Source organism: Mytilus galloprovincialis, chromosome 13, assembly GCF_965363235.1.
Source record: "Mytilus galloprovincialis chromosome 13, xbMytGall1.hap1.1, whole genome shotgun sequence".
NCBI lineage: Eukaryota > Metazoa > Mollusca > Bivalvia > Mytilida > Mytilidae > Mytilus > Mytilus galloprovincialis.
The window spans coordinates 8,421,472-8,433,978 of record NC_134850.1 but is presented as its reverse complement, the minus strand read 5'-3'; the positions used below and the strand labels follow the sequence as shown (position 1 = coordinate 8,433,978).

The following is a 12,507-nucleotide window of genomic DNA, read 5'->3' as shown; positions in this document are numbered from 1 at the left end:
ATATATGCAAACTGAACTATATGGACATATATGCAAACCATGCTATGGACATGTGTCTGACTGTCCCTTGTACAGAATCTTAAAAAGAAAGTTTTCAAACAAACCAAAGAATTATCTAAATGTTTTACTATAAGATAAGACATTTTTATTCCAATTAAAGGGCCCCTGAAGAGCAAAGTATTACTAGTAATAACTGGTATATGAATACTAATTATAGATATTTTCTAGTACCAATGTATTTTAAAATTCAAACAATTAACAGTATAACGTCATTGGTATGACGTACCTTGTAGATGTTTTCTGAAACTTTGCCCAATGTAAAAAATAAATAAAATAATGACGTGTAGGACAAAAAAAATATTCTATAAAACTTTGCAATTAAGTGGTTAAAAGCAAGTTGAGTTAGTATTTATGTAATATTCTCTTTAAAATTGTTGACGAAAATGTAATCTCTGAACACAGGATTAATAGCTGAGATCATCACTATTTGTGGGGGGAAAAAGAATTCTTTTTATTTGAGCCCTCATAGTTGCATACTGATTCCTGTTTTTAGAAACAAGGAAGAAAATACATGTTATCAGCTAGTTTCTATGAAAAAAGTCAAGGTTATTGCATGTTTTATATAAAATGAGTTAAAATCAATGCATTTGGTGCACATTACAGATAAAATATCATATAGTCAGGACATGTGTTTGTGCATCATTTATTTTCCAACTGTTCATTCACCTACCAAATAACAGCTGTCATTTTAATGAGGGATTATCCCCCTTGGCTATCACACCAGCTGGTTAAGAGATTATTGACCAGGTTTTATTACCCTCAAGTTAAATTGACTTGTCCAGTTTTGTTTTACATGGTTTAGATTTCTTTTTAACAGGATCTTTTGGAGTTAAAAGTGAAATTGCTCAAGTGTACAATGTAAGTACTTTTAGTACATATACTAATCTAAGAGAGTTGGCACTGTGTTTTGGACTTTGGTACTTTTCACATTTTGAACTTCATTCTTCACACTTGCTGTAATAATTAACAGTTCCGCATGAAAGAGCACCACTAACTTTTCAATGAAACAATGAGCTAACAGAAATTTACTGTATTAATAATGCTGTATTGTTTTATGAGGCGCCGTTTTACTATTTAATACTTATTTTCTGATATCAAAAAATGATTTTCTGATATCAAAAATTCTATTTTTTGATATCAGGAATTCGATTTCTTGATATCAAGAAATAAAGCATATTTTCTGATATCAAAAATTCGAATTCCTGATATCAAAAAATCATTTTCTGATATCAGAAAATAAGAAGTAAATGAATAAATGAAGGCTCCCTGTGCATCAATTAAAGCATTCAAACTCAGCCATGAGCCCAAACATCAGGGAATATGTGAAATAATGTTTCCGGGTATACCAATTATTATGGGGTCTTACTAAAAAGCGCCCGGGGAAAAGAAAAAACGCCCGGGGGGGGGGGGGGGGGGGGAGAAAAAATGCTCCCGGGGAAAATATATAGAAATTGCGTTGGAATGAGACAACTTTGTGTCGATGAAACATTTGATTTTTTTTTGCAAATTCGGATAATAGACATTTGTAATAAAGCACAAAAACAAGTATGAATGTTTCAATTTAAACAATAATATATGAATACTATTTCGAAAGACAGATAATAATGGATCACAGCTTATGCTGAAGATTTATACAATGTTAGATATCAAAAGACATGTTTTTCAAAAACGATATCAAAATGATAAATGCCAAAACAACTTAAAATTCACAGATAAATATTAATTTTATAAAGTTAAAAGGGTTGCACATTATTTAAGAACGATAAAAGTGACACGCACATGTATATCAGCATCAGCAAATAAAACAATTATACGTACTATGCATGTTAAAAGCAGGTGTTTGGTAAAAAAAAATTCTTAGTGACAGGCATGTTGAATCCCTTCCACGATCTTCCAATGTCAATTCAAGTGTGTTTAATAAAATACAAAACTTTGAAAAGTTGTCACCATGCAGTTACGAATATTAGACTCGGGCACTGATTTTTTTTTAATAACGAAACATACGTTTTGATCAAGGACAATATCATTCATGATTTTTCTATTTCCTCTTGTTTATATTTACGGCTTACTTACTTGTAAACAATTTTGAAATCTAAAATGTAAAAGTGCAACAACACTATCTTCACTCTTTAGACAAAACAAGCAATGATTTTTATTTTTTTTTTATTCAGGAAAACATTTATTGTTATAAAATATTATTATTTTCTTCTCCCGGGCGCTTTATTTTCGTCCCCGGGTGCTATTTCTTTCTCCGGGCGATACTTGTCATTTTAATTATGGCAAAGGGTTCATTGTTACAAAAACAAAATGCTTATACATTTCAAGTTTTATAGAGATGATTTAGACTTTAAAGTCTCTAGAAAACTTAAAAATATTTGAAACTAAGTACACAATTCGAGTCCGATGAACAACAAGACTATATATTGAAGACATTTGAAATAATTATGAAATATAACACAGCTATTTACTTTTGCGACGAATAATCCCAATCGAAAAAATTAGTCGACCTTAGAATTAACTAAATACTGGAAAATGTTTAACAAAACTTGACTTATCGAAAACAAATAATGGTGTGTTCAAGATTTAGATACGATGGCTTGATGGTATATTCAGGTTCAACTGACGTAATACACGATCTTTTCGCCTTATATATCTAATGCAATGCATGTACCTACCTAAATTGAACATACTAATATTCTCAAAACGAATTGTGCCTTTCTTGACTGTCGTGTAATACAAATTTGAAAGACCAACGCTTTCAAAATAAAGGTATTTTAGAAATGAAAACGTACATCAAGCCTACATAAATTTTTCAATACTTCACAGTAAAGGCTCATATAAAATAAATGTAATTTAAAGGATATATAATTGCATTGCATGTATGTTTCATTTATATGATATGTTTTTTTGAATGGCTAACAGCAATCTTGCGTCCTTCTGAAATTTACTTTCATTACACAATGAAATGTAACATTCGTGATGACCCGAACTCCCACAATAAAGTGCACATGTAAATTAAAGAAAAACTTGACAGAAATTGTGTTTTCATTATCCTAGCTAAAAATGTGATTATAATATCGAATGCTTCTTTTTGTAATTCGTAGGGTTGTAAAAGCTTTGACCGTGCGCACATTTTTAGAAGGAAGGTCTTCCGCACTGCATACACAATGTACTTCGGTCAACGCTTTTATACCCCAATGAATTTATAAAAAGGAGCATTCAATTCTTAAATACAAGGCCATATGCGGATCTAGATGGCCCGGTCAAACATATCATGTCAAGAATTTGGTTGTTTATATTTGGGAATCACTGAAGCATTACTGTAGTGGGACCTTTTTATGGCAGTCAGTGGGCCCCCTATTTTAAAACGTTCTCGATCCGCCACTGAAGGCGCAGTATAATAGATGCTATAGCAGTCTTTAAAAAAATGTCACGTAAATAGAAGAAATATTTTAAAATACAAGAAATGTTTGTTGCTATTGGCTTTGAACTAGCTGTAAGTAGGTGAGAATGCTTTCCCATCTGTATTTTTCTTCTTCTTGGTATTGTTATACTGTCACGTCCAGTCTGTGTTTTTTTGTTGGCTGTTTTTGTTCGTTGTATCGATCTGATGAATAAAGACCATTTTAACTGATTTTTATATATAAAAAAGAAGATGTGGTATGATTGCCGATGTGACAACTCTCCACAAGAGATCAAATAACTTAGCAATTAACAACTATAGGCCACTGTACAGCCTTCAACAATGAGCAAAGTCCATTCTGCATAGACAGCTATAAAAGGCCCCTAAATGACAATGCAAAACAATTTAAACGAGAAAACTAACGGCCTAATTTATGTTAAAAAAAATGAACGAAAAACAGATATGTTACACATACACAAACGACAACCACTGAATTACAAGCTCCTGGCTTGGGACAGGCACATACATACAGAATGGTGGTGGTGTTAAATATGTCAGTGGGATCCCAACCCTCCCCTAACCTAGGATAGGGGTGTAACAGTACAACATAAGAACGAACTATAAAAATCCGTTGAAAAAGGCTTAGCTCATCAGATGAATACAAGTACAAATACTACACAGAGTGGACGTGGCCGGATACTTCTATATCCAATATACAAAAAGACAATAATATTCAGTTTGCTTTGAATTTACTGATAACAAAATCAATATTAATACCAATAAAAACATAAATTGTTTGTTCTTACAGTATTATATGACAAAACACCAGTGTCCCAGGCCGCCACAATCTTTAAGTGTCTGTCCCACGTAAGAAGCCTGTAAGGATATATAATTGTCGTTGGTTCGTGTCTGTCATATTTGTTTTTCGTATTTTTCTTGTTATAAATTAGGCCGTTAGCTTTCTTAATAAATCTTTTCATATTTTTCATGCCGGGACATTTTATAGCCCACTTTACGGTATGGGGTTTTTCATTTTTAATAGCCGAACGATTGCCTATAATTTCTTATATCCACTTCATTTCATTTGACTTTGGTAGATAGTTGTCTCAAGGGCAATAATACCACATCTCCTGATTTTTATATACTAAACAGAACTAATTGACTTACTAAATTCGCAACATCATCAACTGGAAAAAAAACCTTAAAAAACGATATTACCAAATACTTGGGCTTAAATTCACAAAAACCTATTTGAACAATTCTGTTTCAGAGGAAACTAACAATTGCTTATAAAAGAAACTGGAACGTACAATTGCTTTTCAATCAAGAAATACAATTGTTGACTATAAACCTTATAAAAAAAATATGTGAGATACACAATCATACAAAATTTCTTATAACTAATGAATCCAAACTCTGTAATATTCTTTCCTTAAACAAGACCGAAACACTTTACCAAATGTTAGGGCTCATGGGTGAGCTCGGAAGCTTTTATTTATATACAGGGGGCAATCATTGATATTTTTCTTATTTTCTGATATCAAAAAATCATTTCTTGATATCAGGAATTCAAATTTTTGATATCAAAAAATCATTTTCTGATATCAAAAAATGTATTTCTTGATATCAAATAATCGTCAGTATTATTTGATATCAGAAAATCTATTTCTTGATATCAATAAATGGATTTCTTGATATCAAAAAATGATTTTCTGATATCAAAAAATCGAATTATTGATATCAAGAAATAAAGATTATTTTCTGATATCAAGAAATCGAATTTCTGATATCAAAAAATGGATTTCTTGATATCAAAAAATTGAATTCCTGATATCAAGAAATATTTTTTGATATCAATAAATATTTTCTGATATCAGAAATTCAATTTTTTGATATCAGAAATTCTATTTTTTGATATCAAGAAATATTTTTTGATATCAGAAAATAAGGAATAAATAGTAAAACGGCGCCTCATATTGTTTTTGGTATTTAAGGTATCATTGTTGTACATGTATATTGCAGAGAATATTTAGAATACTGAATATCATTTAAAATATGACAGTAAATAGCTTATATAGACTTTCTACAAAAATATATTTAAAAGTTAAGCAAGGAATTATTTGAATCTGTAATGACTTTAAATTCTGGGAAATTTATAAGAAATTATATTCACCCCCATAATTATCCTTAAATTTGAGGAAGTTGCATTATAAATTTTTGCATGCATTCTTTTTAAAAATGATGTGGTCAGCTCTGCTACTGGTTTTTAATGCAAAATAGTCCCTTGTACAGAAGGGGATCATTAACAATGCACATTTTTTTCATGTCCAAGATTATTTTTTTCATCATTTAAAGAAAGGTCATTAAATGTGTACAGAATAATTTCTACATCCCAATAACAAGTTGAATTCTTGGCAATGTATGTTATGACAACCATTGATCGGTTAGAGCAGAGTGTTTGTTTTGCTTTCTCAGCAACAATTATGATATGATTTATTTATTAGGAAGGCCTATCAAATGTTTCATATTTCTAAGGTTTTTTTTTCCATTAAAATTTCCATATATGTAGGAGTATTGTTATCTTGTTGTTTGCTGGGAAACTTGATGATATTTAAAATGATTTATATATTATTAAGGAAGGCTATAAATTAGCTTAATTAAAGTTATCAATTTTTTCCATTCTAGAGTTATCTCCCTTTTTTTATAGTGAATTTGCAACTTTTTAAATTGATTTAACATGTTGAAAGTGTTGAAATATTTAAATTAAGATATAAAACATGTTTTTAAATTTGGTTTTGTTCTGATCAACAGAACCAATGACCTTCCCAGGCAACGTCTGCTCCAAGGAAGGACAACTTATGTATCAAATATTTAATGGGTAGTAACCATAGGCGTATCTTGGGGGCCCAGGCCCCCTCCCCCCTTTTTGTGGAAAAAAATTTTGTTGATTATATAGGGAATCACTGAAGCATGAGAGGAGCTCCCCCTTTAGGTCAGTTATTTGCAAAACAAACAAAAACCAATTTTGGTCATGGCAAATACATAGACAAAACAAACATAATGAAAACTTGACAATATTATAATAGATATGATAAAAGCAGTTATTGGTCTCCTTTCCTCAGTTCTAATGACTCTTTAATAAAAGAAACAACTGCTTTTACATCATTTGGTGTTGATGGATTTAGTATAATCACGAGTTTATCAGTAAAATTAAGTATATTAAAATTTACATATTTTAGAAAGAGTTCTCTTTTATTATATACGACCCCAAAAATTGAAATATCACATTGGCATCGTCGTCGTCGTTGTCCGAAGATATTTGGTTTTCGCACTCTAACTTTAGTAAAAGTACATAGAAATCTATGAAATTAATACACAAGGTTTATGACCATAAAAGGAAGGTTGGGATTGATTTTGGGTGTTTTGGTCCCAACAGTTTAGGAATTAGGGGCCAAAAAGGGCCAAAATAAGCATTTTTCTTGGTTTTCGCACAATAACTTAAGTAAGTAAACAGAAATCTATGAAATTTTAACATAAGGTCTATGACCACAAAAGGAAGGTTGTGATTGATTTTGGGAGTTTTAGTCCCAACAGTTTAGGAATTAGGGGCCAAAAACAGGTCCCAAATAAGCATTTTTCTTGGTTTTTGCACAATAACTTTAGTATAAGTTAATAGAAATCTATGAACTTTTAACACAAGGTTTATGACCACAAAAGGAAGGTTGGGATTGATTTTGGGAGTTTTGGTCCCAACGAATTAGGGGCCAAAAGGGTCCAAAATTAAACTTTGTTTGATTTCATCAAAAAATGAATTATTGGGGTTCTGTGATATGCCAAATCTAACCGTTTGCAATATCAAGAAATTTTCAATTGCACAGTATTGTGCAATAGCAAGAAATCTTCAATTGCACAGTATTGTGCAATAGCAAGAAATATCTAATTGCACAATATTGCGCAATCGCAAGAAATTTTCAATTGCACAGTTTTGCACAATAGCAAGAAATATTCAATTGCACCCGTTGTCAAATTGGTCTACATTAAGGTCAAAGGGTCAAATATTAAACTTTGTTTGATTTCAACAAAAATTGAATATATGGGGTTCTTCAATATGCTGAATCTAACCATGTATTTAGATTTTTAATATTTGGGCCCGGTTATCAAATTGATCCACATTGAGGTCTAAAGGGTCTAAAATTGAACATGTTATTTGATTTCATCAAAAATTGAATCTTGGGGTTCTATGATATGCTGAATCTAACAATGTATTTAGATTTTGGATATTGGACCATAATAGGTAAATGTCCAATTTAAAAATTTTTAAGTTTTTAAGTTTAAGTTCTTAGACCACATTCATTCTGTGTCAGAAACCTATATTGTGTCAACTATTTAATCACAATCCAAATTCAGAGCTGTATCAAGCTTAAATGTTGTGTCCATACTTGCCCCAACTGTTCAGGGTTCGACCTCTGCAGTCGTATATAGCTGCACCCTGCGGAGCATCTGGTTTTTATTAATTTTACAGTTAAAGAAAAAATGGAATTCATCGTCTAAGATATTATGCTTACCCATAATTTAGTTTGTCCTGTAAATTTGATCATTTAATCTGATGTTTTCGAAATGATTACACTTATTCAGTAAAAAAAATATCAGACTTCTTGATAGCAGGGAAGGTCACATCTCCAATGTATATGGGTGACAATTCACACTTGGTTAAAAAAGGGAATCATAATTTTATCATCTTTCGACATTTTATCACTAACATTTTTTCTACACATATTTTATTTTACCGAACATTTGAGACCCTCATTGGAAGTCATTATGTCCTTAAACACCTCTGTAGTATTGTAGTCATGTTTCAAAATTTCTGATGGTTGTTCTCTTTGATCTTGGATTATGCAGTTAGTGGTTTTCTAAGTCCATCTGGGATAACTAAAGAATTTGGCAATTGTTGCTGGATCTTAGAGTGTTTCAATTGAATTCATTAAACACTGTATATATCAGCTGGCCAAACTTTGAGTGTCCCTGAGAAACTTGAACACTGAAATTGTTACCATATGTTTATATTGTCTATACAATCTGGATAGTTCAGAGCTTCTTGTGCTGTCTTGTCACCACAACTTGGTGCTCTGTTCCCCTAGCAACATGCAGGGGCTGTACCATATTTGAAGAGAGTGAAATGTAACTCTCACCTTTCTTCTGCTGCTGTTTTTGTACCCCTTGTCTTGGACCCTACTTTGTTATGATGAGCCATGGTTGGCCAACATGTGAATTCCACCAAACTTTTTGTGACCTTAGTTTTGTTGGGTTGCTGTTTCATAATGGGTTAACCAACATCTAAGTCACATCTATTTATAGATATGTGTAAACAGTAATAATTTCTTTAACCTGCTTTCTTTTTTTTGTTGGTTACTTCATTGACCCTGGTAATGAAGAACAAAGGAAACAAGTTTATAAAAAGGGAAAGAAACTGGTAGATGTGTCTCGCGATAAAGTTTCCGTTAAATCAGGAAACTCCACTTATCACAGGATGTATATAACATGTTTGTTAAAATAAGTTTTGAAAGTGTAAGTTTTTACAAGGTTGTAGTTGATTATTGTTCTAACAATGGGTAAGTCCTTTGTTTAGTTTTGTTTGGATTTATTTATATTTTGGGGTTTCATGATTTTCATCAGGGAAAAATTTGTGGATATTTTATTTCAAGGTTTTGCCAAAGTCTGCATAAAAAATTATAGAAAGTTTGTGAAAATTTAAATAACTGAATCCATGAAAATTGGTATCCATGAATGACAATGAATAACAGAGGATTGATTTAGAGGGTTTTTCAGGGGCCCCGGCACCCCCTTTCTCTGGGAAAAAATGGTTGATTACTTAGGGAATCTTTTAAGCTGTGATGATGACTGGTGTGGGCCCCCTCTTAGGCAGACAGTGGGCCCCCATTTATCAAAAATTTCTGGATCTGCCACTGAATAATTCTTATACCTGCAGAAAGTTCTAAATATTTCACTGTATAACAAAATATGTAATATTCAGAGGCGAATTTAAGAGAGTTTTTCAGGGAGGAATTTGGTTTGATTATATAGGGAATCACTGAAGCATGACTGAAGCGGGCCCCCCACTTATGAAAATGTCTGAATCCCAACGGATATTAAACGAGGATTTCAGATTATGAATAAAACTCAATATAGGCATTTCCGATTACACCTCCCTGAAAGGGGCACCTCAGTCCTATTTGAACAAATTTTTTCCAAGAATTTGACAGGTACATGGCACTTTTTGGTCGTTGGCACCTGAATTCTCAAGAAATAGTTTGGAAGATTAATTTCAACATATGAAATTGAATGTATTATGAATAGATTGATTTTAAACTGAATTGTCATATAAAACCATTCAACTTAAAACCACTGTACTCTTATTGAAAGGTTAGTTGGATAAATCTGTACTCTTATTGAAAGGTTAGTTGGATAAATCTGATACAAACAGATCTTCAAATCAGTTAAAATTGATGATCATATGAATAATTGATTATGTTTTCATTGAAAACAGCTGATTAATGGCACGTAGATAAAATATTCAAGGATCATGCCAGATAAAATATTCAAGAATCATGCCATTTAGAATTTTTTTTAATTTTAATCGGAAGTTGTGATGATTAAACATTAAAATCTCTGTCTTTAGTGAAGTGCTCCCAGCAGTTTTATGGTTAACGTTAATGTTTGATTAATTACAGAACCTAATGTTCCGTAATTAAAAGTACATTTGTGGGGGTGTCAGCCTATTATAATATTATTTTATGAAATTAAGTCCTGATATACATTTGTATTTCAAATCATCTTTATCTCTCTGGTCTGCCAAATAAGATAAAAATACTCATAATTTCAGAAAGAGTTCACATCAGTTAAAAAGTTATAATCATAATGACACTATCGTTTTGTCTATGATAGCTTTTAGTTGATTGCAAAAAAAATTGGTGTGTCGGTTATCTTTAACTTTTATGGACTTTTATCTGCAGCAAAAAATTTGTTCACCTTTGACAAGACTATACCCATATATATGAAAAAAGGATGTGGTATGATTGCCAATGAGACAACTCTCTAAAAGAGACCAAATGAGACAGAACTTAACAATTATAGGTCACCATATAGCCTTCAACAGTGATCAAAGCCCATACTGCATCATCAGCTATAAAAGGCCCTGAAATGACAATGTAAAACAATTCATACAAGAAAACAAATGGCCTAATTTATGTACAAAAAATGAACGAAAAACAAATATGTAACACATAAACAAAGGACAACCATTGAATTCCAGGCTTCTGAGAGTGATTTGGGACAGGCACATCATACATACAGAATGTCTCGCAGGGATAAAATTGGTCGGTTACTTCAGGTTTTTGACTCGCTCACTTGCGGCCTGCAAAGAGCAGCAGAATGTACTGTTGGATTTATTTGTGTCATAGATCTAGAATGCCATGAATTTACAAAACTGCTGACAAGAAGTTATTTAACAAATTTTCATAAAATATTTAAAGGAACAGGAAAATATTCAGTTTTTTGAAAACTTTTAGGCCAGACCAAATATATATTACATGTATTATGTTAATTTTTATTAAAAAAGAATGTTAAGAATTTTAGAAAAATACATTATTCAAATTCATTGTATTCTTTTTATCCTATTTATAATTTTACTTTTCAAATTAAGATAATCGCTAAAAATACCTCTTAAAAGTGACCATACAGTGATTTCTAGTTGCTTCTTTGATATTTGGTCTCTGGTGGAGTCTATATTTCTGACGAAGATCTTTTTTATCTTGATATGCTGTAATTGGTTTTCTTTAGTCTTCTTAATTTTATATAGAGGCGACTTTGAAATATGACTTTGGGTGTTTCAATAAACTTTTACCTCAGTGTTTTTTAACCTTCTAAGCTAGTATTTGTCAAGTTACAAAAAATAATGGCAAATTAATATGATCTAGCCTATAAGGATATCAGTATTTCGTGTTAAACATGATTTAGATACTTATAACACCATTGTCTCTTAGTGGTTTGAACGTTTTCATTAGACAAAGAAAGGGAAGAATTTCAAGGTTTTAAAAGATTTCTCATAGTGTTGTTAAAACTAAACTATTGAGAACTAGGACGGAAACTTTGAATATACTTTTTATTTGACTGAGTATGTTTTTCCTGCTATTTATTATCTGCAATTTGTTAAAATCATTCTCTGATTGACAGTAGTAATTTTATCAACTTAAGACTTGACTTGAGACTTAAGACTTAAGACTTGACTTGAGACTTAAGACTTAAGACTTGACTTGAGACTTAAGACTTAAGACTTAAGACTTGACTTGAGACTTAAGACTTAAGCCTTGACTTGAGACTTAAGACTTAAGACTTGAGACTTGAGACTTAAGACTTAAGACTTGAGACTTAAGACTTAAGACTTGAGATTTGCATGAGACTTAGGAGACTTAGATTTGAAACTTGAGACTCAAGCTTGAAGGTGAAGAATTCTAGTAAAGGTCAACCTAAAACTTGCAGTGACTGAGGCAAATGTTTTCTCACTGCTAAATGTAAGGCAAGTTACTGTGAGTTGATATGTTATAAACTGTAAAAATCTCTGTCCCTAATTTGCTCAGAGTGTGAAAGGAAATTAATTTTTAAAACACCATGTTCCTTTATTCTTAATGATGTATATAATAAGAATCAAACTGTGTTTTCATTATTATTTATGTGATACCAATTTTCGTGAAGGTAAATTAAGAATTTAGATGTGCAATGAAGTAAAATTTTCTGTATTAGGGAGCTACCATTTGATTTTTATGGGGGGGGGGGGGGGGGGCTAGGATGAAATTTGAAAAAAATAGGCAGGACAGGAGTTTTGAGTAAAAAAAAAAGGCAGGATGAGACACTTGCAAAAAAAAAAAAAGTCAGGACAATTCAATTTAGGTAAAAAAAAGTCAGGATAAACTAAAAAAAAAAGGCAGGACCGAACAGAGTGAAAAATAAAAAGGCAGGACAGAGATTACAGCTAAAAAAAATGCAGGACA

General features: G+C 31.6%; 1 protein-coding gene across 5 annotated transcripts in view; it reads left to right on the top strand.

Annotated features, from left to right (window-relative positions):
• The window catches only part of LOC143056530 (tripartite motif-containing protein 2-like), an 81,193-nt gene that overhangs the window by 60,340 nt on the left and 8,346 nt on the right, over positions 1 to 12,507 (top strand). Inside the window, exon 1 of one of the 5 annotated variants that reach the window (XM_076229616.1) lies at positions 817 to 918. The exons of 3 other annotated variants lie outside the window; for them this stretch is intronic. Coding sequence is in view for 1 of the 2 variants with exons in the window: in XM_076229614.1 (XP_076085729.1) it covers positions 9,069 to 9,072 (4 nt within the window). In the remaining variant the exon portion in view is untranslated. Of the gene's footprint in view, positions 1 to 816; positions 919 to 9,053; positions 9,073 to 12,507 lie in introns of those variants that run through there. One more of the 5 variants, XM_076229614.1, reaches the window with a different exon arrangement.